The following is a 27,075-nucleotide window of genomic DNA, read 5'->3' on the forward strand; positions in this document are numbered from 1 at the left end:
TTTAAAAGGCTTTATTTGCAGAGGAACTAACTTTTTATGGTCATGCTAAATGCTGTACTTCACTCCAAATGAAAAGAACTAAACTTCTGATTATACTGTAGGATAAAGAGAAAGGCAATAAAGCTGCAGTATCCTCGAAGCATGCCAAAAGGAGTATGGTAAGGAAAAAGAGGGTTTTATCTCACAAGGCCATAAACACTGAAAAAATTAATTTTTCACTCCAGGAAATCAGCAGTCATCAACATGCTCTTTGCAAAACATTAAGATTTGTGATAATAACAAGTACTGCAGTGGCACTCCGTGTGGTTCTCCACTTTGGCATTTCCCATCACTGTGGCCTAAAGGGAAAGGGAGGAAAAAAAATGGATGGATGGATGGATGGATGGATGGATGGATGGATGGATGGATGGAGGGACAAAATTGAAAAATGTTAAATAAAATTGTCTGTAGCCAGCTGGACTAAATAGATGCTTGTTCCATTTGCACATTCTCCATTTCAGCTAATATTTCACTCTAAAAGATTAGGTTTGCACTGTGTGTGTATGTTATACTCTCTTCCAACCTACCCCTCATCGCCTCCACAGCTGTTCCTGTCATTCTGAACAAATCTAGCCTGTCCCCACAAGGTTACTTTTGATTTAAGGGGACAAATCCCTGTACCAATGTCAAGCGAAGGATGGGTCATTAGACACCTCTGACATTAAACCACATGGATATGTTCTGGGGACATTTCTCAGGTTGGACTGTTAGAAAACTTCTGGGGCCCTCTAAGTTCTCACCTTGGTAAATGCTTTGGCCACACAGCATGTGGCTTCTGAGGTGATGTTCTTTGGGACCAACATTGTCTTCTTGGACCTTGCTGGAGTGGGATATGCTCTGGAGAAGCAGCAACCCATGCATTGATAAATTGGGGCACCCAACTTGGAGAAGTATTTGTTTTCCTTTAGCTTGCATTCTGGGCAGCCTATCACCAAAAAAGGCAAAGAGTAACATAATCCAAAAATAACTCAAAAAGAAACAGGAGACCTGGCTAAGGTGGTGGAGCATGTGACTCTTGATCTAGGGATCGTAAAATCGAGTGCCACGTTGGGCATAGAGTTTATTTTTTTTAATTGAAAAATAAATTTAAAAAAAAGAAACTGAATTTTCCCTGATTATGAGATGGTAAATATTCTTTTTCCATTGGAAATAGAAGAAAAATAATAAACGCTTTTTGGCTGTTAACTTTCATTCATAGTATCTATTTGTACTGATTATACTTATTTTCACAGGAAATAATTTTTGCAGATATGCATGGGAGATCTCAAGAGTAGTAGCTTCTCAATTAAACATAAAAAAAAAAAGAGTAGTAGTTTCTGTCTCTTCAACCATGGTTTCTCTATCCCAATGCCAACAGCATGCTTATAGGGAGCACAAAACTTGACAGATGAAAACACCATGCTCATCTGAAAGGAGAATTTTGCCCAGAGGCAAAATATTTTCCCCTTTAGAACATGCTATTGTTTTCCCCCATGGAAACTCCAAATATTGACAGAGAAAAATATTTCAGAATTAGGAAAGCTTGGTGAGTGGAGAGCCTGATATTAGATGGAGCATCCGCACTTGAGAACTGGGATTAAAATATTATCAGTTGTCTAAGAAAAACCATAACCAATAGTAGCTCACAGTTTCATAGCATATGGAATTATATCAGCTACTATATGAGATTTTTCAAACAATACAGCAAAACAAATGTACTGCATAAAATGGTTTTGTTTTTCTCACTTGTTAACTGATGTGAAAATTCATCTACAAAGGCAATGTTAAAATCTTCTCAAATCTTCTAGGAGAAATGTAAAAAAAAAAAACTGAGCTAACTGAATAAGGAGCATTTTCTGCTTATAAAACTCAAATAAAGAATAATAAGGAATATAGTTCAGATGAAAATGTACATGCTGCTATTTAAATGGACATGTTAGATAAATTTTCACTATACATTTTCTGAACCTAATTTAACTCTATGTTTACAATCTAAAAGTGCCCGGATATATATCCAGCAGCAAAGATTTATATCATCTGAAAAGGAGGTGGAAATGTAATTAATGGAGTTATTGATGTACATCTAGGAATGTGTGTTTTTCCTATCACTGCAAATCCTTTTGGTCACATACCCTGCATTGCAAACTCTCCATCAGGAAAGGAATGGAGAATATGCAGAAACACAGACAATGTGGCCAGAATGACAGCTGCATATTTTCTGTAATAATCCATGGCTCTCCTGCAAAACAGACAAGGAAAACAAAGTTACTCTAAAATTGGCTTACCGGTCATAAAAACAACTAGTAGGTTTAACATTACTACTAATAATAGTCATCAGTGTCTTGACCCCTTAGCTTACAGCTCCAAACACACTCTGGAGCCATGTAAATAAGAAAGCAATTTTTCCTTAGGAAAGAGCTAGGGAATCAAATCTTTCCATTTCACGTGTAAACTAATAGAATTGGACTTGATGCTAATAAAAAATTATCTTTTTAAATATATCATTCTGCTAAGCCTCAGTGTGCTTATTTGTAAGACATGAAACTTAAACTAGATAATGTCTAAGAAGACAGAGAGAGAGATAAGCTTATGCAAAATAGATAAGCTTATATATGATATATAAAATGTATAAGCATTTGAGTTCATCCTTCCCATTCCTACATTCTCAGGTGGGAGAACAGAAGGTAAGGACAATGTCTTTCCTGCTTTTTATTCACCGGTGGTAGTGAGCTCTAAGTCTCATTATCAGTGTGCAACAGCAAATGCTAGCTCAGCAATGTGGCAAGAGTAGACAGCAGAGAATGTTTATCAAAGTTTTCCTAAATGCATTTCTTGACTTATTTATACCTGTAGATACAGCTTTACCTAAACATTTTGAGTGCATAAGAGCAGGCTAGCCAAGGTCAGCTGTGATTGACCGTATCCAGCATTGACCTCACCGCACCTGAGAATGGGGTGACAGGGAATTGGATTGTATCCCTACATATCCTACAAAAACTTCATATAAGATAAAATGGGCAAGTTTTTATTCCTACTTTTTAAGTGAAAATGTTATGGATTACTCATGTTCATACCATGAGAGATAAGATGAACAGAGCATCAATTACCAATAAAAAGACAGTTCAGAACATTTAAAGGAGAATTAGCACAAACTTTACAGAATCTCTTTTAGAAAATAGAGGAGGAAGGAATAGTTCCCAACTCATTTTTCAAGGCCACGATTACCCTGACACAAAAACCAGACCAATTCAGTATGAAAGAAAGAATGAATGAATGAACGAAAGAAAGAAAACGAAAGACCAGTATACCTCATGAAATTAGATGCAAAAATTTTTTTTAAAAATCCTAAACAAAATAATAGCAAATTGAACCCAGAAATGTATAAAAAGATTTATATATGACCAACTGCAAATAATTCACATATGCAAGGTTGGTTCAATATTTGAAAATCATTTAATGTAATCTACCATATCAATAAGATAAAGAAGAAGAAAATCATATGATATATCAGTTGACAAAGAAAAGTATTTGACAGCATTCAATACTCTTTCATAATAAAAAGTTTCCACAAACAAGAGTCAAAAGAGTTTTCTCAACTTGATAAAGAACATTTACAAAAAACCTGCAGCTGACATCATACTTAATGGTGAAAAACGAATGTTTTCCCCCCAAGATCAGCAACATGGCAAGGATGTCCACTCTCACCTGTTATTCAGTATACTACTGGAAGTTCTAGCCAGTGCAATATGGCAAGAAAAAGAAATTAAAGGCACACAAATTGAAAGGGAAGAAATAAAATTATCTGTATATGTTAAAAAAAAAAAAAAAGGAACCTATAGAAAAGGTCCTGGAACTAATTAGTGAGTTCAACAAGATTGCATGACATAAGATCAACACACAAAAATGAATTGCATTTCCTCATACTAAAAACAATAATGTGAAAACAAATTTAAAACATAATACCATTTACAATTGCTCCAAAGAAAATAAAATACTGGGGCACCTGGGTGGTGCAGTCGTTAAGCATCTGCCTTTGGCTCAGGTCATGATCCCACGGTCCTGGGATCGAGCCCCGCATCGGGCTCCCTGCTCGGCGGGGAGCCTGCTTCTCCCTCTCCCACTCCCCCTGCTTGTGTTCCCTCTATCGCTGTCTCTCTCTCTCTGTCAAATAAATAAATAAAATCTTTAAAAAAAAAAAAAAGGAGAGAAAATACTTAAGTTTAAATCTACCAAAATATATATAGGACTTGTATGCTGAAAATTATGAAATAAATTAAAGAAAACCTAAATAAATGGAGAGAGATATCAGGTTTATGAATTGGAAGACTCAACATGGTAAAGATGTCAATTATTTACAACGTGATCTTTTTATTGAATGAAATGCCTATCCAAACCCCTGAACAGCTTTTGTAGACATAAACAAGGTTATTGTTGAAAGGCAAAAGATCTAGAATAGCTAAAACAATTTAAGAAAGAAAGTGGGAGGACTCACTATTCCCAGTGTTAGGACTTAGTATACAGCAACAGTAATCAAACCTGAGTGATATTGGCAGAGGGATAGATACATAGACCCGTAGAACAAAACAGAGAACCCAGAAATAGACCCACACAAATATGGCCAGCTGGCTTTTGACAAAGATGCCAAAACAATTTAGCAGGAATTCAACCTTTTCAACGATGGCTGCCAGTACAACAGGACACCCACAGGCAAACAAACAAAAATTGAACGTAAACCTCATACCTTGTATGAAAATCATTGAAAATGAATTATAGACAAATGTAAAATGTGAAACTATAAAATTTTATTAAAAAATTGGGGGACCAAGGACTAGGTTAAGAGTTTTTAGAGTTAACAACAGAAATATGACCCATAAAAGAAAAATTAATAAATTGGACCTCATCCAAATTATGGGTTAATCCTTTGTTAAGAAGATAAAAATACAAGGCACAGGCTTGAAGAAAATATTTGCAAGCCGCATATCCAGCAAAGGGCTAGTATCTAGAATAGACAATAAGCTCTCAAAACTCAACAGAAAAAAATCCAATTAGAAAATGGGTGTTGCAGGGGCACTTGGGTGGCTCAGTCTGTTAGGTGACTGACTCTTGGTTTCCACTCAGGTCATGGCCTCAGGGTCATGACATTGAGCTCCGCATCAGTCTTTGCACTCAGCAGGGAATCTGCTTGAGATTTTCTCTCTCCATCTCATCTACCCTTCCCCCTACTCTCTCTCTCTCTCTCTCAAATAAATAAATAAAATCTTTAAAAAAGAGAAAGAGAGAGAAGACGAAAATGTATTTTGCAGCAGAAAGGATACCTAGATGGCAAATATGTACAAGGAAAGCATTTAACATCATCAGCCATTAGTAACATGCAAATTAAAACTACAGCGAAATAGTATATATCCATCAGAATAACTAAAACAAAACATAATAATAATACCAAATGCTGGTATGGATGCAGAGAAACAGGATAATTCAAACATTGTTGGGGGAAGATAAAATGAAAAATCATTTGGGAGTTTCTTTCTTTTTTTTTTTAAGATTTTTATTTATTTATTTGTCAGAGAGAGGGAGAGAGCGCACAAGCAGTGGAAGCAGAAGGCAGAGGGAGAGGGAGAGGGAGAGAAGCAGGCTCCCCGCTGAGCAGGGAGCCCGATGTGGGACTCGGATCCCAGGACCCTGGGATCATGACCCGAGCAGAAGGCAGACACTTAACGACTGAACCACCCAGGCACCCCATTTGGGGGTTTCTTATAAAACTTACCATATAACCCAACAGTTGTACTCAGTCATTTATCTCAAAGAAATGAAAATTATGTCCATACAAACCTTGTATACAAAGGTTCAGAGCAGCTTTATTTATAATAGGCAAAAACTGGAAACAGTCCAAACTGCTTTCAATAGATAAATAGCTATAGAAGCAATAGTACATCCACACCAGCGAATACTATGTGGCAACAAAAAGAACACATTATTGATACATATGCAAGGCAGATGGATCTCAAGGATATTGTGTTGAGTGAAGGTTGCATGCTGCATGATCCCACACTTATATAACACTCCATATAATAAAATAAAATTAGAGAGATGCCAAATAAATCAGCAGTTTTAAGGAGTTAGTGCTGGGGAGGGAGTTGAGGCGGGAATAAGTGTGGCTATAAAGAGAGCCACATGGTGATGGAACAGTTCTGAATCTTGATTGTGATATTTGTCACGCTATTGTACACATGGGATAAAATTGCATGGAACTACACATACATTCACACACACGTACACGCACACACACACAATACCAGTGAAATCTGACTAAGCTCTGTGGGTTGTACCAAAGTCAATTTCCTGGTTTTCACATCCTACTACAGCCAGGCACAGTATTATCTTTGGGAGAAACTAGCTAAAGTATACCCAGGACTTCTCTGTACATAATTTTGCAACTTCTAAATCGATAATTTTTCAAAACAAAAAGTTTATTTTAAAAAAAGGCATTCTAAAATAAGATTTAAAATTGCATGAGTCAAAATTTGTGGTTATTTTTCATGCAGATTGACAGAATGAGGCCATATTTTTGCCAAAGGTTTATATCAACCTATACATCTTTTAAGAAATAAATTGTCAGCAGAACTAACAGTTTATAATATAGAAAAACAAACCATATAAATATAGGTAAGGCTAAAACAAAGGTATGTTATTATCTCTCCCTGACGTATATACCTATACATAAGTAATTATAGGTTTTATTTATCTCCACACCTAATTAGCACCGAACAAACATTGTTCTAAGTTGGTGGTTCTCAAGGTGTGATCTGGGGACTCTCAACACTTTTCAGCGAGTTTGTGAGGTAAAAATGATTTTCATAGTAATTCTAAGATACCATTCACCTTTTTCGTTCTCAGTCTCTCATGAGTCTTCAGAGAAATTTTCTAGAGGCTACGTGACGTGCAATTGCAACAGATGGAGTAAAGATGCACATGGGAATCTAGCTATGTTCTATTAGGCCAGTTTTTCAAAAAAAAATTATAGAAAGATAAAACCATGCCACCTTTCTTACTAATTTTTTTGTTTTGGAAGTTGTCGTTTTTTTATAAATGTATATTTGTGTTAACATGTGATGGGTTAATTCTTACTGTTTTAAAATGAATACATATGTTAAAACTTTTTCTAACATTTCTAAATCAGTAAATATTGAGAAATATAACTCCATAAAAAATTCTTTGGACTCTTCAACAATTTTTAAGAACATAAACAGTTTCTGAGACCAAAAAGTCCGAGAATCACTGCTTAAGTGATATACAAAGCCATAAGGAAATTTTCAGAATTGAAACTGGTTTCCTTTTTTAAACCAGTATCATTTTTGTGCTTTGATATTGCAGCTCATATATTATGAAAATTCAGCATTATGCAGCGAACAATTATATCAGAATTAATTCAGAGAGAAACATTTATAACAAGATTGCAGAATGTGAGAGTATGAAGTCAACGCACATTTCAGAATCTGCTTTATGAGAAAATGAAGAGAAGATTGAAAAAGCAGAACCGAAGTCACCATTGCTGTAGCTTTCAGTAACAGAAGTGAATTTATCTTTATTTTTAAAAGAAATGGGATTAATCAAGCAGAAAAGGATTAACCTTCAAATCTTGAAAACATTTTAATAAATATTTTTATCATTCTGATCACCTTTAGGTCCTTCTGTTTTGGAATTTGGGAGAAAAATATCAGGACAGGAAAAATAATTACATTCAGCTGGGATTTATGCTATTTTGCACAATATGCTCAATCTAAACCAGAGTTCCTCACCTCAGCCTCTCTTGGCCTTCCGAGTGAGTGCCTTGCAGACATCACAGACTCTGTACATCTGACCCCACGGTGCATCTCCAGGGTGCCCTCAACATGCTCTGACCTCCCTCCACCAGCCACATCAGAACGGTGGGAGTCTGAGGGAATGTATGTTTTCTCAACTTGGCCGGGAAAGCCTCTCTCCTCCATCTCAGTCCATCCACCTCAGTCCTTTAAGGAGCTGCCCAGCCGCCAGCTTCCCCGTGAAGATTTCAAACAACCCCAAAGCCAGAATACATAATTCTCTCCATTGCATCCACCTACTGCTTTGCTTAGAATTCTTAGATTAAGTTCCGCAATCGCCCTAACTCTAGCCAGTTATGGACATGTTGGTCTCTCCATTTCTGCAAAAACCTCCTACGGGTAGAAACTGCCCCTCTGATCCACCACCATCCCCGGCCTAGAGTCTTACACAGAGTAGATGCCATTATGTTGCACTGGGACTTTAGAACAGCAATAATAGTATCGACCCAAAGTTGCTAATGTAGAACTGTCATGAAGGAACAAGATAACTCTTGAATGGGGACTTAGAATAAATGATAATTTCAAATAATAAATTCATTAGAGACCATATGTTCTCACAGAATTCCCTAATTTGTAGCTGGCTAATATGTGAAACTATAAGTGTTAAATATGCCACAGATAGAAGCCATTCTATGCTAAGATATAAAAGTCATAAGAATTAAAAGAAAGCATCCGGGGCGCCTGGGTGGCTCAGTGGTTAAGCGTCTGCCTTCGGCTCAGGTCATGGTCCCAGCTCCTGGGATCGAGCCCCGCATCAGGCTCCCTGCTCAGCAGGAAGCCTGCTTCTCCCTCTCCCACTCCTCCTGCTTGTGTTCCCTCTCTCGCTGTCTCTCTCTATCTCTTTCTCTCCATCAAAATAAATAAATAAAATGTTAAAAAAAAAAAAGAAAGCATTAAGCTTACGTAAGAGCTTCAAGGTTTAAATTGGGTGTCTCATCTCTGAGTTTACATCAAACTATATGTGGGCACAAATTTAAATTCTTGATAAGACTGAGGAAAAGAGAGCATTCTTGAAAGTATAAAAGAATATTATTGCCAGAATTTAATATTATTATTTCATGTTTTCATAATATTATCTATTGTGATTATATATAATGAATATATTTAATGATTTACGAAATAGGTAAACTCTCTCCCAGTACACACAAGCTAGCTAGCCAAATAGACCAAGTATCCTATACATACACACACACACACCCTGTATGTCAAATGGGGTACAAAAATGGACACCCCACTTTTTGATGTGGATGTGGCACACATACTCTCATGCTACAGAGGGAATTTAGTCTAAGATACTTTTGTGGCATTCTTTGGAAATACAGCCCGCTATCACATTAAAAGTTAGGGGCAATGAATAACCAGGGGGCTTCTCTTTGCAGCTCCTCTGCTCTGTTTTTATCACAGGAAAAAATCCCTGGGGCGCCTGGGTGGCTCAGTGGGTTAGACATCTGCCTTCGGCTCAGGTCATGATCCCAGGGTCCTGGGATCGAGTCCTATGTCAGGCTTCCTGCTCAGCAGGGAGTCTGCTTCTCCCTCTGACCCTCCCCCCTCTCATGCTCTCTCTCTCTCTCTCTCTCTCTCTCTCAAATAAATAAATAAAATCTAAAAAAAAAATCCTTATAAAGTTAGGTGCCTGTCTATCGACAATCCTGGCCTGCCTGCCAGAGTATGGAAAGACCTCAAGGCTAATTAAATATGTTTTTATACACTTATATATGGGTAGATGAGTGTTGTACAGATCTGTACACACATGTATGCACACATACGCGGAAACGTACATATACACAAAAGGTTGCTCCAAGAAGATTACAAGTGTTTGGTACAATGTGACATCCCGTCCTTCACTTGCAAGGATGCTGCCGTTGCTCCCCTGCCCCCCCCCCCCCGCCAGAGAGTAAGGGTTTCAGGTTTTCTCAAGGTGGTGATGGCAGGGGTGACTCATCCATACTCTCCACACCCAGAAGCCCATCTGACTCATAGCGCACTTTTGAGATGACTGGCTAAGACTAGAGGCACTGTTCTTTGTTAACAAAATGGTAGAAATCTAACTGACTTCTAGAGAGTTAGTTAACCTAAGGTTTCACCTCATTAGCCCATCTAACCCAGCTAACTACCAAGGAGAGGAAAAGTCAGCTGCCTTCAGTGAACAGTAACTAAGGAAAGGGAACCTTTAGAGTAAAGTCTTTAATCCCCGGCACGTTGCCTGGCATGAGATAGGTATTCAATAACTGTTTATTAAACAGAGGATAGGCCTGTTGGTTTTGCGTCTTGCCTGGTGAGAGAAGCTAGCCATAGCTCACCTTGAGGAAAGATCTGAAGGAAGAAAGTCACAAGGGAAATAGAATGTTTGGAATCCATCATCCCACAACTTCCACAGAGTAGGCTCACCTCTGAGTCACCAGCTGAGTGACCACCTCTGTTTCCAGGTGGATGAATTTAAAGAGCTTGGGGCCAGTAGTAAGGAAACTGGGCTTCGAGTGACCCTGGCAACTACTGCACTCTAGTTGCAGTAAGTGGGTTTCAACCTTGTTCTCGTAATGTGTTCTGCACCGCAGGTCCAGCATGAGTGTCGTGCATGATCCCATGCTCCAGCCCTTAGCCTCAATAATCCTCCAGGTTCCCAGTTCTTCCAACTAGACATTCAAACATTGCTTCCAGGCACCACAGAGACCTTCAGACCCATTAACACATTCACGGATAGTTTTTCCAAAGGTGGTGCTGTGGATGGCTGAGCAATTGGGGGGACAAGGAGAGACTGGTTAATGCTCCCACAATCTGTCCCCAATCATCTCATCCACTCTTTGATATAGATAATTACTATTTTCTCTGTCTTATAAAAAGATGAGTTGGGGGGCACCTGAGTGGCTCAGTCAGTTAAGTGCCTTTGGCTCAGGTCATGATCCCAGGGTCCTGGGATTTCGCCTCCCGTGGAGCTCCCTGCTCTGTAGGAGTCTCCTTCTCCCTCTCCCTCAGGGCCCCCCCCCCAAATCGTGCTTGCTCTCTCTCTCGTGCTATCTCTCACAAATAAATAAATGAAATCTTTAAAAAATAATTTTAAAATAGAATAAAAATACGTAAATAAATAGACGAGTTGGGGATACTTTGACGGGAGCTCAGTGCTGTTAAGTGCAAAATTTAAGGTCCAAGTTGAACACTTGAAAGGTTTGAAGACTTTGAATAAGCACCTGCTACATGTCAGGCACCGTGCCAAGCACGGATGACACAAACTTGAATAAGATTCTTGCTATCTGACCCAGATACAAAAGCAAGTAACCATGAGAGTGAAGAATGCTGTCATGAAAGTATTTGTCGACACTGAGGCATTTGCTGGGTGGAGGACATGAAAAAGAAGAGACAACAAGCAAATGAGAATAAAGAACATCTACTTGACCGAAAGAGAATCTCTCCAGCAGTAAATACATATTTTAGTGTTTTGATATTTGTGCAGGAGTTTCATGGATTCAGTAGTCCCCACAATTTATGAAGCAGCTACAGGTGGGCAAACAGTGTGCCTCAGAGCGCCCCAGGATCCAGAGGAAAATAAGCCAAGTGGAGTCACACAGCTCAGTGGCAATATTTGGGATGGGATTTCCATCCATCAGCCACTTAAGAGCATTTTGTGCCTCTTTCGCTGAGGCTGCCCACCTGCCATCCAGACTGAGGAAGACCCGGAAACTTTGGGGGCACGTGAGCCACGGCCAAGGCCGCCTGGACAAGCACTGGAAGCACCCAGCGTCCAGGGTCATGCTGGTGCTTCCATCAGCGGCACAGGATCAATTTCGACAAATAATACCCGGGTTACTTTGGAAAAATTGGTATGAGGCCTGACCACTTAACGAGGAACCAGAGCTTCTGCCCAGCTGTCAACCTTGACAAACTGTGGAACCAAGTCCGTCAGCAGACTCGGGGGACATGCAGCCAGAAACAGGACTGGAGCTGCTCCTATCATTGATGTGGTGCGATCTGGCTACTGTGAAGTTTTGGGAAAGGGAAAGCTCCCAGAACAGCCTGTCATGGTGAAGGCCAAATTCTTCAGTAGAAGAGCTGAGGAGAAGAAATGGGCGGTGGGGGGGAGTGGGTTGTGTCCTGGTAGCTGGAAGCCTTGTGGAGGGAGAAGGTTTATTAAATGCCAAAAAGTGCTTTACAAAAACAACAACAACAGTGCTTTCACAAAATCTTTAAAGGGAGCCAACTTGTTTTCCAGATGAAATGGGGAGAAAGAAAATGGAAAAAAGGGGTCCCATGGACAAGAGAAATATACAGCACAACTTGTACAATTTATGCTTTACAAAAAACAGAGGTTTCCATAAAGAAGCACCAAACAAAAGATGACCTTAAGATAGCTATCTTAAAAAATATTTATTTTAAAAAGAAAGGGAAAAAGCAAGCAGTAATTAGAAGAAAACTGAAGGGCTTATGGATTTATGAAAATGATTTTAATCCCTTTATGACCATTCTTTTAACTATATTTTAAGAAGTTTCTTTTATTAATTGAATAAATTTAAGGGGGCTTATAATAAGATGCATACTTTCTACTTTAATTGTTACTTAAAAGCACTTTACAATGTTAACTTAATTATGGAATCAAAATCTTGGTTTTTCCATTACCCTCTGGTTTTCCTAGCACATCAGCATTTTTTAAATTGTCTGCATACTAAATCAATTAGAAATTTTGATAAGACAGACTCTATGCACCATAAAATATTGTTCTAAATGAGAATGTCAAATGTTTGTTGTTTTAAGATACCCAATTTTTAAAATTAACATTACTGGAGTAATAAATGCTGGCAGGAATAAAACATTGGGTAGTATCAATTTAGCACTCAGAAAAGTAAAATACCTAAAAGCTAGAAAAGTTTTATATGGAGCATTATTATAGTAATATAAGAATGTTTCTTGTAACTTTTAAGATTTGTGCATTGTATTTTGTTATGTTTATCTGAGCTATTTTTATGCAATCTTTTGACACACCAAGCATCATTCCCATTTAAAAGCATTAAAGCATAAAAACATATTTCATTTGCCTTGAAGTTTTTCAATAATACAATAGAGAGGCCAGGATTATTGATTTCTCTTCCCTGGCACCTTATTTTATAAGGATTTGTTTTTCTGTGATAAAAACAGCAGAAGAGCTTCAAAGAGAAGCTCCTTTGTTGTTCATTTCCCCTAAGGTTTCATTTCTATGGCAGGTTGTACTTCCCAAAGATGGCAACAAAAATATCTCTCAGCCTACATTCCTTCTGTACTATGACTTTGCCATTTCCACGTCAAAACACAGTGTATCTAGGGGCGCCTGGGTGGCTCAGTCAGTTGAGCATCTGCCTTTGGCTCAGGTCATGATCTCAGGATCCTGGGATCGAGTCCCGCATCAGGCTCCCTGCTCAGCGGGGAATCTGCTTCTCCCTCTCCCTCTGCCTGCTGCTCCCCGCTCATGCTCTCTATCTCTCTCTCAAATAAATAAATAAATCTTAAAAAAAAAGAACCCCACAGTGTGTCTATTTTTGTACCCCATTTGAGTGAGGTAGGCCCTCTGACCACTGAAACCAATAGAATATGGCAGGAGCAACATTGGGCCAGTTGTTGGCTGTATCCCGGCCCTCTCCTGGCAGTTCTTGCTTCCTGTGTCCTAGAAGACAGTTGCCATATAGAAAGTGCTACTACTTTGAGACCACCCTACGATAAGAAGCCAAGCCACATGGAGAGAGAAAAGAAGTCCAAGAAGTAAGAAATGAAGAAGCCATCCTAGATGACCAGTCCAGTCGAGCCTCCAGAGGACTCCAACCCCAGCCACTATCTGATCGCAAATACATGAGAAACTCGAGTTAAAAACTGCCCAGGTGAGCCCGGGGCCACCTACAGAACCATGACAGAACAATAACTTGTTGTACCAACTAAGTTTTGGGGTAGCTTGATGCACAGCAATAGATCACTGGAACAATTATCTATTGCTCTCTCATAACAAAAATTTTTCCTCCAGGGTCTGAAATATAGGACCCCAATCTTGCCTTTCTGCTTTCTCTCCTTTCTCTATTTTCTCCTTACTTTTCCTCTGTGGGAGGTTATGTATGTAACACGTATTCAGTTACTCTATTTGGGAAATGTAGCAACGTGTGAAAAAAAAATTTGGAGTTAGCATTCTACACAGTATCTGCAACACTGATTTCGGGAATAATAATAACTCTCTGCTTTAAAAATAATTCCTACATTTAACGGAGCACTTGCGTGTGCTAGATGTTCTTTTGGGCACCTTGAACACATAAATATATTCAATACTCATGACAGTCTTGTGAAGCAGTCTTCTCATTTTGGCAGATAAAGAAATTCTTGAGGCAAAGTAACCCAGACAAAGTCACAAAATTTGTTGCTCATGGAGCCAAGATTTTAGAATATCTCTTTACAATTCTAACTCCAGGCTCTGAACCACACTTCACTATACTGCCTTCAAATCTTTATATTTTACAATGAAGTTCTTAAATGATTTTTTCAGATGGTATATCCCTAAATAAGATGCTGACATTTTTTGTTTAGAGCAACATTATGTTGTGTCAGCTTAAATATAACTTGTCCATGTAATTTTTTTATTTTACATATTTATCTGACTTTACCTTCTTCGCAACAGCCTTAAGAAAGCTATTTCATTTGGATAAAAAGTTCATTTTATACCTGATCAAGTATGAGGACTAGTGTCTGAGTGGGGGAGAAAGGGGGAAAACACTGGTTTTCACGTACATTCCTTTGTTTGATTCTCTTTACACCTCCATGAGGAAAGCATTATTATGGCACCTATTTCATAGACTGGAAAACTATACTTCAGAAAATTAAAGGGATCTGCCAAGAGCACTTGGAAAGTAATCTGATCCTAAGATCATACTTTTTCCACCTGTACCACCCCTATGGCCCAGAAGTACTTAGTTAATCCATTACTACCTTTAGGACATTGATTTACATATAGATCATGTTGTTAACAATGGTCTTTTCGGGCGCCTGGGTGGCTCAGTTGGTTAAGCGACTGCCTTCGGCTCAGGTCATGATCCTGGAGTCCCGGGATCGAGTCCCGCATCATCGGGCTTCCTGCTCAGCGGGGAGTCTGCTTCTCCCTCTGACCCTCCCCCCTCTCATGCTCTCTCTCTCTCTATCTCATTCTCTCTGTCAAATAAATAAATAAATCTTTAAAAAAAAAAAATTGTCTTTTCTAATTTGATTCCCAATATTGCCCCTGATTCCACACTCAGTTCAGCCTAAGCCCCCTCTAAACACTCTCTTTGTCTTAGACCCCAGCAGATTAAGGATGCTAGAGCATTTTTATAATGTTATCTCTGAGTCTGATGAACCAAGAAATTGCCAGATTACTTTGTGCAACATTACAATAGGTAATGCTGAAATGTTATACACCAAAACCAGAATTTGCAAAGATCATAAATTGATACCAAACTACTCTAGGATTCACAATCTGTAAAAATAAAAGTTTGGTGCTATGGGTCGTACTGTTCTCAATGGAAATATTAATTGATTCCTGTACATTTTCTCTTTGTGAAAGCAGATTATCTTGATCTTTTTTTGAACAAGATTCACATTACCTTCTAATTTTGCTATTTCTATTTTCAGCTCTTACTTTGAGTTTTCATGTAAATTTGAGTCCCACATTTATAAGAAATGTACAATGAAACCGAGAATCTGTTCTGGAACATAATCAATTGCTTTTGTAGCATTGTTCACATGCTACCCTTTTCAGCAGGAAATGGTAAGAAATATGACTCAAAATTTCATAAACTCTATTACTGCAAAAAGAAGAAAAAGAAAAAAAGAGAGAGAAAAGAAACTTAAACCAAAACCAAAGTTAAAATTGAAAGGAAAGCACATGAGCTTTCCATAAATGGTAACTGTTCTTATCTTTTTTTAAATATTTCAAGACTGTAGCAAAGTATTACAATGTAATTTGGATGACTAATATTTTAAATAATTGATTTGGTGTTAGGTCAAGTAATTATTTAAAAGACATCGTCAGAAAATTAAAAAGATTCCTCTGATCTAACATAAAAAAATCTTATTTTTGAGTGGGAAAAGGATTGTAAGTGCTTAGGAAATAAAAGTTCCTGTGAAGTTTAAATGGAGTTTCTGTATTCCCAAGGGACCCATAATTCTTCCATATGCCCAAATCCTGTTCCTCAACACTGATAAAGAGGGAAAAGAGAGCACTTTTATTTTCAGTCTCAGTTTCCCAGTAAGCTGCCATTTCAACTCGAGCTCATGTAAATATAACTAAGGTTAGCAAAAGTTTCCAGAAACTCTCATTGGAACACACTCAACTAGATTTGGTCAAGGGAGTCCAAAATTACAAAGTCATCAGTAATAACTGGAAAAATAGCACTGACTCTTATTTTTGTAGTGTTTTATGAAACAAGAAAATGGAAACAAGGTTGTCTGAAAATTGTCAGTGTTACTGTATTCAAGTCTACAGGAGAACATCTATTCAAAAGACCAGTTGTTAAGCGTCTGCCTTGAGCTCAGGTCATGATCCCAGAGTGCTGGGATCGAGCCCCGCATCGGGCTCCCTGCTTGGCCGGAAGCCTGCTTCTCCCTCTCCCACTCCCCCTGCTTGTGTTCCCTCTCTCGCTGTGTCTCTCACTGTTGGATAAATAAAATCTTAAAAAAAAAAAAAAAAAGATACCAGAAGCTATGGTCATTCAGCTAAACAAGTGAGCTGCTTTATCACTGGCCAGATTGAAGATACAGCAATACATCATTTAAAAACTGATTTGGGGCCCCTGGGTGGCTCAGTCGGTTAAGCGTTCGACTCTCGATTTCAGCTCAGGTCATGATCTCAGGGTCCTTGGATCCAGCGGTGGAGAGTCTGGCTCCCCACTCAGCTGGGAGTCTGCTTGAGATTCTTTCTCTCCTTCTCCTGGCCCTACCCCCACTCACACGCTAGGTCATGCTCTCTCCCTCTCTCTAAAATAAATTTAAAAATCTTTAAATAAATAAACAAATAAATAAAAACTGATGGTAAAATAATAGCAGCAACTTATATAATGTCTATCCTCCTTCCACCTGACCCCTGTAAGCCACTCAAACTAATATCTTTCAAATGACACCCAGTATTTCTTGAAGAAAATTTTTAGATACTGACAGGCACTTGCAGATCTCAGCAGGAGACATTTGGTTTCTGGTTTCCATTAGATAACATCTTAGCCTGTGATCACAGACCACAGTTTTGCAGACTTCCACCCAATTCAGTCATGAGTGCTGAAAAGAGAATGTGTAAATGTCTGTTCTCTCTCCTCATTAAGGCATACGCCTAGCTGACCTCTACTAGAGAATATTTTACTCCTCACTCAATTAAAATCCCAGAAATTGTTTCATTCATATTACCTGCCTCCGGACTTTTTGCAGGATGTGGTCAGGGCAGTTGATTGTGGATCTGAAGAGGGATTTTAGCTTTGCCTTGTGTTTTCTCAGTAACTACAGTTAATAAAGTCCTCACTTGTCTTTTATACCAGCAGAGTAATAAAAACTGCGTGTTCCCACCTGCATCTAAGCCCAGGGATCAACAGTAAATTCCACCCAATGATTGAATGGTCCTTCATGTAATTACCATGACATCAATTTGATCTTATCTTGTTTCAACCCTTAGATCATTTTTTGTTTTGAGCCATTTTCAGGCGGTGGTGACTGCAAGGTCAGCCTATGGAAAGAGAGTACACTCATTTTAATTTTATCAAGACTTACACACAACATCCTGAAAGTTGACACTTTCCTATAAACAAGACTCTATGAGCATTACATTTAATTAGCTAAGTACCTGATGTTTACTTAAAACAGGAGAGGAACTGTAAATTTCAGATAATAGATACAGAACATTACCAGACTTACATTATTCTAGTGGGAAACAGAAAAATAAAACACATACCTATTTAGATTTTTCTAACCCATTACTATGTATTTGGATTTGTGATAAGGATGCATAGAGAAAGTATGAGATGGTTCTGAGGACTGATTAGTTCTCAATATTGTGCCTTTCTTCCTTTTTTTAATTTCACATTGGTAAAGCTCAGTTTCCTCCTAAACAACAACAACAGAATACATGTTACAACTTGCCAGCTATTGGATACTTAACTCCAATATTCCCAATCCATGTCTCTCTCTAAAACTACCCAGCTCCTCAGGATTCAGCTCTGGCTTTTATCGAGAGATTGTGATCCTTCCAAGGTTCCTCTCTCCATCTACTCTGCTCAGTGCCATTTCTGTAGGAATTGGTTATGAAATACACTAGCAAGGACCTCCCCAGGGGAGGGCCTAGAAGATCTGTACGATACAAAAAGCAACTCTTGCTTCACATAAAGACACAGACCAAAGAAAACAAAGTTGTTCTGTGATTTATTATCTGTGATAAGTTGATTTGTTTCAGTTCTTACACCTTTCAGATTTCCATTATCTCCTTCCAGTGGTTTCTCTTAGGATCCACTCTATCCATTCACCTTTTTCTGGCGACAATTGTTGTCACCGTTATTCATGAATTTCTATCATTTACATCTCGAAGGATTCACAGTACATTTTCAAAGTAGCAGACTTCCTGTGGAAATCTTGAGCCTTTATAGCTTCAGGGGAAGGAAGTCTCTCTAGCCTCCTGCATGGCCTCCTTTCCCTCCATTCAGACATTTTGCTCTATTCTCTCCCTTTTCCTTTGTGCCTTCTTTTGATTCTTCTTTCTTTTTTATCTGCGTGAGTAAGTAGATATGATGCTTCTTGTGTTCTCTTATTAAATTATTTTCATTTGGTTTATGATTTAGTAACAGATTTCATTTTTATTTCGTGTTTCTGTATAAGAATGAGGAATATTAGGGATTCATATGAAAGTTCTTATAGTATTTTTAAAGTTTACAGTGCTTTTGTATTTTTTTTTTAAACATGATGTGGCAAAATAAATAAATTAGACAGAGGAGTTGTCGAAACAGTCCCTTCTGCCTGTGACCTCTCCTTCTCCCCAGACTCCCGATTTCCCTATTCAGGAGTGACATTTGAATCACTACATTCTGCACCTGAAACCAGTACTACGTTATATGTTAACTAACTAGAATTAAATAAAAGCTTGAAACAAAAAAAAAAGAAAGGAGTGATATTTTTAGTTTTTATGTTTCTGAATTTATCCTATGTATATATAAGTAAATTATACATAATTCCCATTCCCCATCCAAATTCTCTTTAACATGATAAACAGAACGCAAAAGTTGGAGGAAACTGAATTTGTGCTCACCATTTAGAGGCATTTCTTCCTGTTAATACAGTATAAACTATGGTTCTCCATACTTTCAAAAATGAGCATATATTACTTTTTTTGGAGCATATATTACTTTTAATTATAACTGGGGAAATGAATTTTTAGTTAATGGAGAAATAACAATCTTCAATTACAACCAGGTAAAGTACCGGTAGCGAAAATATGTTTTTAAGTCTCATTGTTTTATGTAGTTGCTTTCCTGTATTATTAACAGTTCTGTCCCATACCCGGCCATTCTCCTCTTGGATAACTGGTAGGGCTGGTGGGTGAGAGAGTCAAACCACTCCTCATTCATGTATAGTTACTCCTCAGATGCTAAAATTTGGAGTGCCCCTTTCCAAGAAGGTAGACTGGCTGAAGACCCTGGGATGACAGGCCCACTAGTCACTTTTCCTAGGCAAGGTCCTGAGAGCATATCATGCTATGGAGAGTGTGTCAGGAACATCTTTGCCCAGCAGTATGACACAGTGAATTTCATACATGCTAGGTTAAATGAATGAATTTTTCCTAATGAAGTTTCATCATCTACACACTGAATTTTTTTTATTTTTATTTTTTTTTAGATTTTATTTTATTTTTTTATTTGAGAGTGAGAGAGCGAGCACAAGACGGGGGTAGGTCAGAGGGAGAGGCAGACTCCCTGCCAAGCAGGGAGCCCGATGCGGGACTCGATCCCGGGACTCTGGGATCATGACCTGAGCCGAAGGCAGCCGCTTAACCCACTGAGCCACCCAGGCACCCCAACACACTGAATATTTTTTAAATAACCACCTTTGTAAATGTTTCATATGCTTAATTGATTTGTTTTATTAAACATAATTTGATCTTTCTAATTGAGTATGATTATCACAAACATTATGCTATAATCAGAACAGCTGAGGCATGTTAAACGCTTGCTTTCTCGAGTAGTTTATTCTTCAGTAATTTTAATAATACATGACAAGATTTTAAATTTTCAAGCAATCCAAGAGTATGTATAATGAAAAATAAGTCTTCCTTCTACCCCAAAATCTTCCCTCCCATTCCCAAAGTTAATCCATTTTTAACAATTTCTTAATGTTTTCCGACATTTTCTACATATATAGACACATTTTCTGAGGTTTTACTGTGTCAGGGAACAAGAATTCCTGTCCTTCAAAGATTCTTTTAGCTGGACTAAGAACCAAATTAACATGAGACAGATTAACGGGAGAAAATCAAATTAAATAGGCATACATACAGGGAATCCACATAGACATGGAAACTCCAAAGACAGGCAAAATGAAGTATATATGTCATTCTGAACTAAGGAAAAGGAGATTAAAGGGGTCTGGGCGATAGTGGTCTGGGACTTCAGAGAGAGGGGCCTGGGTCTTGAGAGGAGAGGAATGCACTTTACGGGGTGATAAGAAGAGCAGATATTTAGTAATTAGATGTTTGCCCTACCATATAGATGGGCCACTCAGGTAAAATTTGTCTCTGTGAATAACCCTTATTCTGGGAAAGACTCCCAATTTAGATTCTTCTATGTGGTTAAGGGAGGGACAAAGTTTCTCTTGAGCCCACAGGGTCTCAAGTGTCTTTAGCTCAAAATAATCCCCATGCCAAAGTGGCACATTCTACAGGGGGCCTATACTTGAACCCCTTCAACTATATAGAAATATACACATTGTTTAGTACCCTGACTTATTTCTATTTTTTTAAAGTTTCTTTACTTAACTTATTTATTTTAAGTAATCTCTACACCCAATGTGGGGCTCAAACTCATAACCCTAAAGATCATGAGTCACATGCTCTTCGGACAGAGCCAGCCAGGAACCCCTTTCTTCTTTTTAAACTTAATGATGTATTTTGGTGGTTTTTTTCCACATCCAGATATGCAGATCTAACCATACTTTTTAAATAGCACAAAGTATTATGGACTATAAATTATTTAACCAGCCCTCTGTTAATGATCATTTGCATCATTTCCAGTTTTTAACTATTACAAACAATGCTATAAATATCATCCTTGTTCTGGTTGCATGTACAATTATAGTTCTAGAATACATTTTTAGAAGTGCAATTGGATCAAAGAATATGAGTGTTTTAAACTTGTATAGAGGTTGCTCAAGTGCTCTTCACCGTTCCTCAAAGCCAATGTTATAAAATATGTTAGTTTTTATGAAATAGATGAAAAATAATCTTATTTTCATTTGCATCTATGTAATTTTGAGCAGGGTTAAACGTCATTTCATAAATTACAGTTTATTTATGGGTTATTTTTCTATGAAAACTGCCTGTTCAAAAATCTTTCTCAAGTTGCTAATTCCATCTTTAATTTTAAGCTTGAGTTTTGACTCCTTTATGATATTTTTTAAAGATTTTATTTATTTATTTGACACAGAGAGAGAGAGAGTGAGAGAGAGAGAGCACAAGCAGGGGGAGCAGCAGGCAGAGGGAGAGGGAGAAGCAGGCTCCTGGCTGCTCAGGGAGCCCGATGCGGGGCTCGATCCCAAGACCCCGGGATCATGACCTGAGCCGAAGGCAGCCACTTAACCGACTGAGCCACCCAGGCGCCCCGATGATATTTTTATCATACAATAGTTTATGTAGGCAAAGATATCTATCTTAAACATTTAGACTTGTTGGTTTTATGTAATGCCAAGATACTAAAAAGAAGCCTTCGTTTTTTACTCTAGAATGTGTACTGCATTATTTATTTTCAGTTTAGATCTTTAATTCACCTATAACTTTTTTGGGACTAAAGAGTGAAGTAGAAATCCAGCTTCTTTTTAAATCTAAATGCCAAATCAGTTGTTCTAATACCATGTAGGAAATAACCAATCCTTTATTTTTCTGGACTAATTTGAAATGCTACTGAATTCTCAAATATTTGGGGTCTAGTTTTGAGTTCTCTATTGTGACTCATATCAATAAAAATTGTTCTGTAAATGATAATAGATGTCTTAAATTTGTTAAGGTAATTGAGTAGTAGATCTCATTATTTAGTGACTATCTACCAAGTGTACAGAGTACATTAACAACCAAAGAGAAACTAGATGTAAGTCATATCCTTAAGTTGCTAACAATCTGCTTGCTATAAATTGAGGTATTGGGATTTTCCCTCAACATCCTCATCGACTTGTCATGAAGCTACTAAGACAGAATCTTGATTTCCTAACCTCCATTCGACTCTTTGATGCTATGGGGCTACATTTCTTGCCGTATGTCCCATTTTTCATTGATAACCAGAATTTTCAGGCTGTTTAAGATCTGATTCCTGGGTCCCATCTGAGACCTACTGCATCCAAATCTCCGTCAGTTGAACCGAGAAATTTGCATTTTGTGTACCAAAGCTTGAAAACCATGACTTTACAGCCTGGTTTCATAAGCCAGAAATGTAGTCAAGGAACAAAATGGTTTGTTTTCATCTTCAGCTGCCCCTATAGTACAACTAAAATGAAAATGGTAAAATCATTTGAAAATGGTAAAGTCATATGTGAGCCTCCACTCTATACAAACAGCTGAGACACGCAGCAGTGGGAATCTACGAGAAAGATCACCCAAAGCGCCTAACAACTACCCCATGGTCACAGACACAAAAACAGCACCAGACAGTTTTTGGGTTGAGATAAGGTTTTTAATCAGCACAGCAGGTAGGGTGACTGACAGGCTGAAAGAATAACGTGAGACGTGATGTCTAACACATGCGGCAGCCACGAAATCTCCCCAGAATTGATGGACAAGAAGCAGACCGACTTGACACATGCAAAGCAGCCAAGAATATTCTCTACTATTTCAGTCAAAACAGCATAGCCTAATCAATAATGCAAACATCCTGTTTCTCAGGCTAACAACCTCTGTCACTTGAACCCTCCGAAAGATAAAGAAACGGCGGGTACAATTATGCGTAATCTTCCTCTAGTCTGAAATGTCAATAGACTAGGCAAATAAGGCTGTGGAGAAAAGGGAGGACAATCTCACAGGTGAAAAGTAATTTGTTTAACATTTTCCCATTTCTTTCGCTTTGCACAGATCTCCTCCCACTCCCATCACAGAAAGCTTTCAAGGATGGGCTCTCAGCGAAAAGCTTCACAGAAGTGAGTTTTGCCCCAAACCAATGGTACTGATAGAGAGTTCAGTTATATTTATAGTGCAGCATGGGAGGGACAAATGAAGCCCAACAGAACAGAACTTCCTACCCCAATTTTGCAGGGGACAGCTTGGGTAATTAGATGTCATGTGGGTCTGCCTAAGGCATCCCTGTCCTAAAGGGCTTAGCTACTTTGCCATGAGAAATAAGGGTGCTACGTTTAGAAACCTGTCTGTATTCCTTCCGTGGCTGTATAAACAGCCCTGTGCAGCTTTAGAGCCAGTGAAGAACCTGGTGGGAGGGAATCGGAGCCACTTTTATTAAGTAAAGGAGATTTCCTTTAGACAAGGTTTTTGTGTGGGTAACAGAAATCCCATTGTTCCTACAACAAGGAGGAACCAGCAGAGCTGCTTGTCCTGGCCTAAAATCTTGGCTGCTGTTCAAAAAAAAAAAAAAAAAATACATTTAAGGAAAAAAGAGATCCTGTCACAAACATTACCTTGATATCCCTCTCCCCACATACTCAACCACCTTGGAGCTCAAACTGAATTGGAGGATGGAAGGATTCTGTCTACTCTCAGCCTCTAATTGCTGTCACACACTCATTTGGGCTGATGTGAGTCCCAGTCATCATTCACTAGGGGATTCTGCCTCCCACAAAGGTGCCCCCCTATTTTGCCAGCCTTGTTGAGACATTATGCATCAGCCATAACCCACCAGCCCTTCTCCACACCCATATGTTTCCCATACTCACATCTTCAGGATAAATGTACTCTCTGGGATTTGCGGACCAGTTGGGAAATAGAGGTAAAGATTTCCCCCACTTCATCCTTCTCTATACCTGATCAGGTTCCGTGGGAGCTGTTTTAACTTGGGTCACTCTCTGAAACACTAGAGCTGGATTCCAAGGGGAAAAAGAATAAAGAGAAGAAGGGGGAGTGGGACGTAAAGAATTTGTATATACCTGAAAATTGTCAAAAGAATAGAATGCCATAAAATAGAGCATTAGAACTGTTGATAAAGGGATGGAAAAAACCAGCGTGGAGATTGACACCTAGAATTCAAAGAACTGAGACAACACAATCTTTATCTGACTACGTGGCCCCCTCTCCTTAACCCCCAAAATACTGTATTTTTTTTAATAAATTTTGTTGGGGGGCACCTGGGTGGCTCAGCCCGTTAAGCATCTGCCTTCGGCTCAGGTCATGATCTCAGGGTCCTGGGATCGAGCCCCGCATCGGGCTCCCGGCTCAGCGGGGAGTCTGCTTCTTTCTCTCTCCCTCTCCCTGTGCCCGTCCCCACCCCGCTCGTGCTCTCTCTCACTTTCTCTCTCTCTCAAATAAATAAATAAATTTTTTTAAATTAAATAAAATTAATTTTATTTTGAAATTTACTTGTATCCTTCGCGATATAGTCTGGATATAGTCCCAGAACTAGGGTTGGAAGCTCTGACCTCAAGCAAAATCCATACAGAACTAGTCTTCTCTCATGATTTGCCATGAAATCTCTATTCCACACTTGGCCTCATTGTTGAGCTTCATGCCAGTGTCTTATTTCAGTGTACTATATATTGCTGTGTAACCAATCACCCCAAACTTAGCAGCTTAAAACATATATTATCTTATGTAGTTTCTCGGGGTCAGAATTCTGGGAGCCTCTTAGGTGGATGGTTTTGAATCAGGGTCTTTCATGAGATTACAGCCAAGCTATCAGATGGGGCTACAATCATCGCAAGGTTCAGTCATCTCAAGGCTTAGACAGGGGGAAAGAATCCACTTGTAAACTCATTCATGTGGCTGCTGGCAAGCCTCCATTCCTCAATGGCTGCTGGGCAGGGACGGGGTGGTTACCATTACCACGTAGATGTCTCCTTGGGGCTGCTGACAAAGGGTAGCTGGCTTTCCCGAGAGAGACAGAGAAAGAGAGAGAGAAAAAAAGAAGACACCCAAAACAGTCACAGCCTGTGGGGATACAGAGTAATTGGAACTCTCATACATTGTTAGTGGGAATGCAAATGGTATGATCACTTTAGAAAACAGTTTAGCGACAGTTTCTTATGAAGTTAAATACATAACATATATTTATATATGATCCAGCAATCTCTCTCCTAGGTATTTATTTAAGAGAAATTAAAACATATGTCCATGCAAAGACCTGTATGTGAAAATTTATAGTCGCTTTAAGCATAATAGCCAAAAACTAAAAATAATTCAGTTGTTCTTCAAGTAGTGAATGTATAGATAAAGTATGGCACACCCATAAATAGGGAAGCTATTAAGCAATAAGAAGACATGAACTACTGATACATGCAACACATGAGTGAAACTCAAAATCATTTTGCGAAGGAAAGAAGCCAGACACAAAAGGCTATACAAAGTATGATTCCATTTATAGGACATTCTGGAAAAGGCAAAACTATAGGGACAGACATCAGATTAGCATTTGGGGGATGGAGTGAAGGGATTGACTCCAAAGACACACAAAAATTTCTATATCGTGAGTCTAGTGGTGTTTACATGACTGTACATCTTTGTAGATACTCAAATCAGACATCTTAGAAAAGATGGGATTTTATTGTATGTAGATTATACATCACTAAACCTGACTTTAAAAAATAATAAACATAAAGGTAGGAAGGACATTTCTTCAGAGGTAACACAAGAGAAAAGGTATGGAAGTATGACAGTATGGTGTGAGCAAGAAAGCGACAATATTACAACACTCAACATCACGAGGACATAACATTCAAAGCAAGGGGTTGCAGGCCGTGAAATCCTGACCTTTTCACATGCATCTCCAGCTTCCACCTCAAAGTCAATATATCCAGCACTGCAGCCTGCTTCCCTCTCTCCCCAGAAGAGCACCATCTTGCCTGTTGATGATGTCATCTTCCTAGTCACTGAACCTCTAAAGCTCAGAATCATTCTTGACTACTTCCTTTACCTGTTTTACCAAATCCATGCTACTCTCTTGCAATGCCATGTTTTTGTGGTATTTATGGGGGCAGCAGTTGTGCAATGATGACAGTAGTGATTTTCTTTTTTTTAAATTTAAATTCAATTACCCAACATACAGTACATCATTAGTTTTTGATGTAGTGTTCAATGATTCATCAGTTGCGTATAACACCCAGTGCTCATCACATCACGTGCCTCCTTCATGCCCATCACCCGGTTACGCCATCCCCCCCCCAACCCCTGCCCTTCAGTAGTGATTTTCCATTTCCCTCATATACCATTCTTTCTTACCTCACCGCGGTGATACAGTTCAGGCTTTTATTTCTTCTCACCAGGCAGCCCTCTGACTGGTCTTGGTGCATCTGGTCACTCTCCCTTCTTGCCAGATGAGGCTTCTAAAGATACCAACCTCATCCCACTATGTCCTAATCAAAAATGCAAGGTCCTTGTCAATGAAAAGACCCTCTCCAATTGATCCCAATCTGCTTTTTAAGTTGATTCCTCAATACGCCTAAGTCAACAACCTGCTTCAGAGCCAGCCAGCTTGAGCGTTCATTCCCACCAGTGTACATTTTCAGATCTTCCAGTTCTGCCCAGGTGCCAACTCCTCTCCTCTCCACATATTTAACTCCCCCCTGTCCGCCATGACCCAGCACAAATCCTGCCTCCCCACTCTCACTGCTCACTTTCAAAGAGATTCTTCAAGTCACACTTTCCTCCTTCTCTGAACTGCAGCGCTTCTTGCTCCACCCATTTGGGGTTTTCGGGTTAGATTGATAATGGTAGTGTGTATGTCTACAGCCCTTGAAAGGTTTCAAAACCCCTTCCTATTCATCATCCTGTTTGAGGTCTTCTCAATAAACCTATGGGACAATTCCTGTCTCAGAGATAAAGAAGCTACAGTTCCATAAT

General features: G+C 38.8%; 1 protein-coding gene across 5 annotated transcripts; it reads right to left on the bottom strand.

The window, feature by feature from the left end:
- CGA (glycoprotein hormones, alpha polypeptide) lies at positions 1-26,836 on the bottom strand. 5 transcript variants are annotated; one of them, XM_073893483.1, is made up of 4 exons: positions 26,455-26,836; positions 2,151-2,257; positions 780-964; positions 1-338 (listed from the first exon to the last, which is right to left on the bottom strand). In XM_073893483.1, exons 1-4 carry the CDS (start codon positions 26,523-26,525, stop codon positions 261-263), a joined length of 441 nt encoding a protein of 146 aa, XP_073749584.1. In that variant the 5' UTR covers positions 26,526-26,836; the 3' UTR covers positions 1-260. The 5 variants fall into 5 exon arrangements, with proteins under 5 accessions (XP_073749584.1, XP_073749585.1, XP_025715833.1 ...); XM_073893484.1 differs by lacking the exon at positions 26,455-26,836 and adding an exon at positions 23,961-24,105; XM_025860048.2 differs by lacking the exon at positions 26,455-26,836 and adding an exon at positions 17,247-17,365.
- Between the last annotated feature and the right edge of the window lie 239 nt (positions 26,837-27,075).

Source organism: Callorhinus ursinus, unplaced genomic scaffold (assembly GCF_003265705.2).
Source record: "Callorhinus ursinus isolate GAN/ISIS: 27379988/994484 unplaced genomic scaffold, GSC_fseal_2.0 scaffold6, whole genome shotgun sequence".
NCBI lineage: Eukaryota > Metazoa > Chordata > Mammalia > Carnivora > Otariidae > Callorhinus > Callorhinus ursinus.

What these genes read in the sequence shown, in the direction of transcription:
- CGA (XM_073893483.1), bottom strand. Translation starts at nt 26,525, where the DNA reads ATGCACCAAGACCAGTCAGAGGGCTGCCTGGTGAGAAGAAATAAAAGC. An exon ending in AACTGTATCACCGCGGTGAG is followed by an intron (nt 2,258 to 26,454) that starts GTAAGAAAGAAT and finishes TCTGTTTTGCAG; the next exon opens with GAGAGCCATGGATTATTACA. An exon ending in TGGAGAGTTTGCAATGCAGG is followed by an intron (nt 965 to 2,150) that starts GTATGTGACCAA and finishes TTTTGGTGATAG; the next exon opens with GCTGCCCAGAATGCAAGCTA.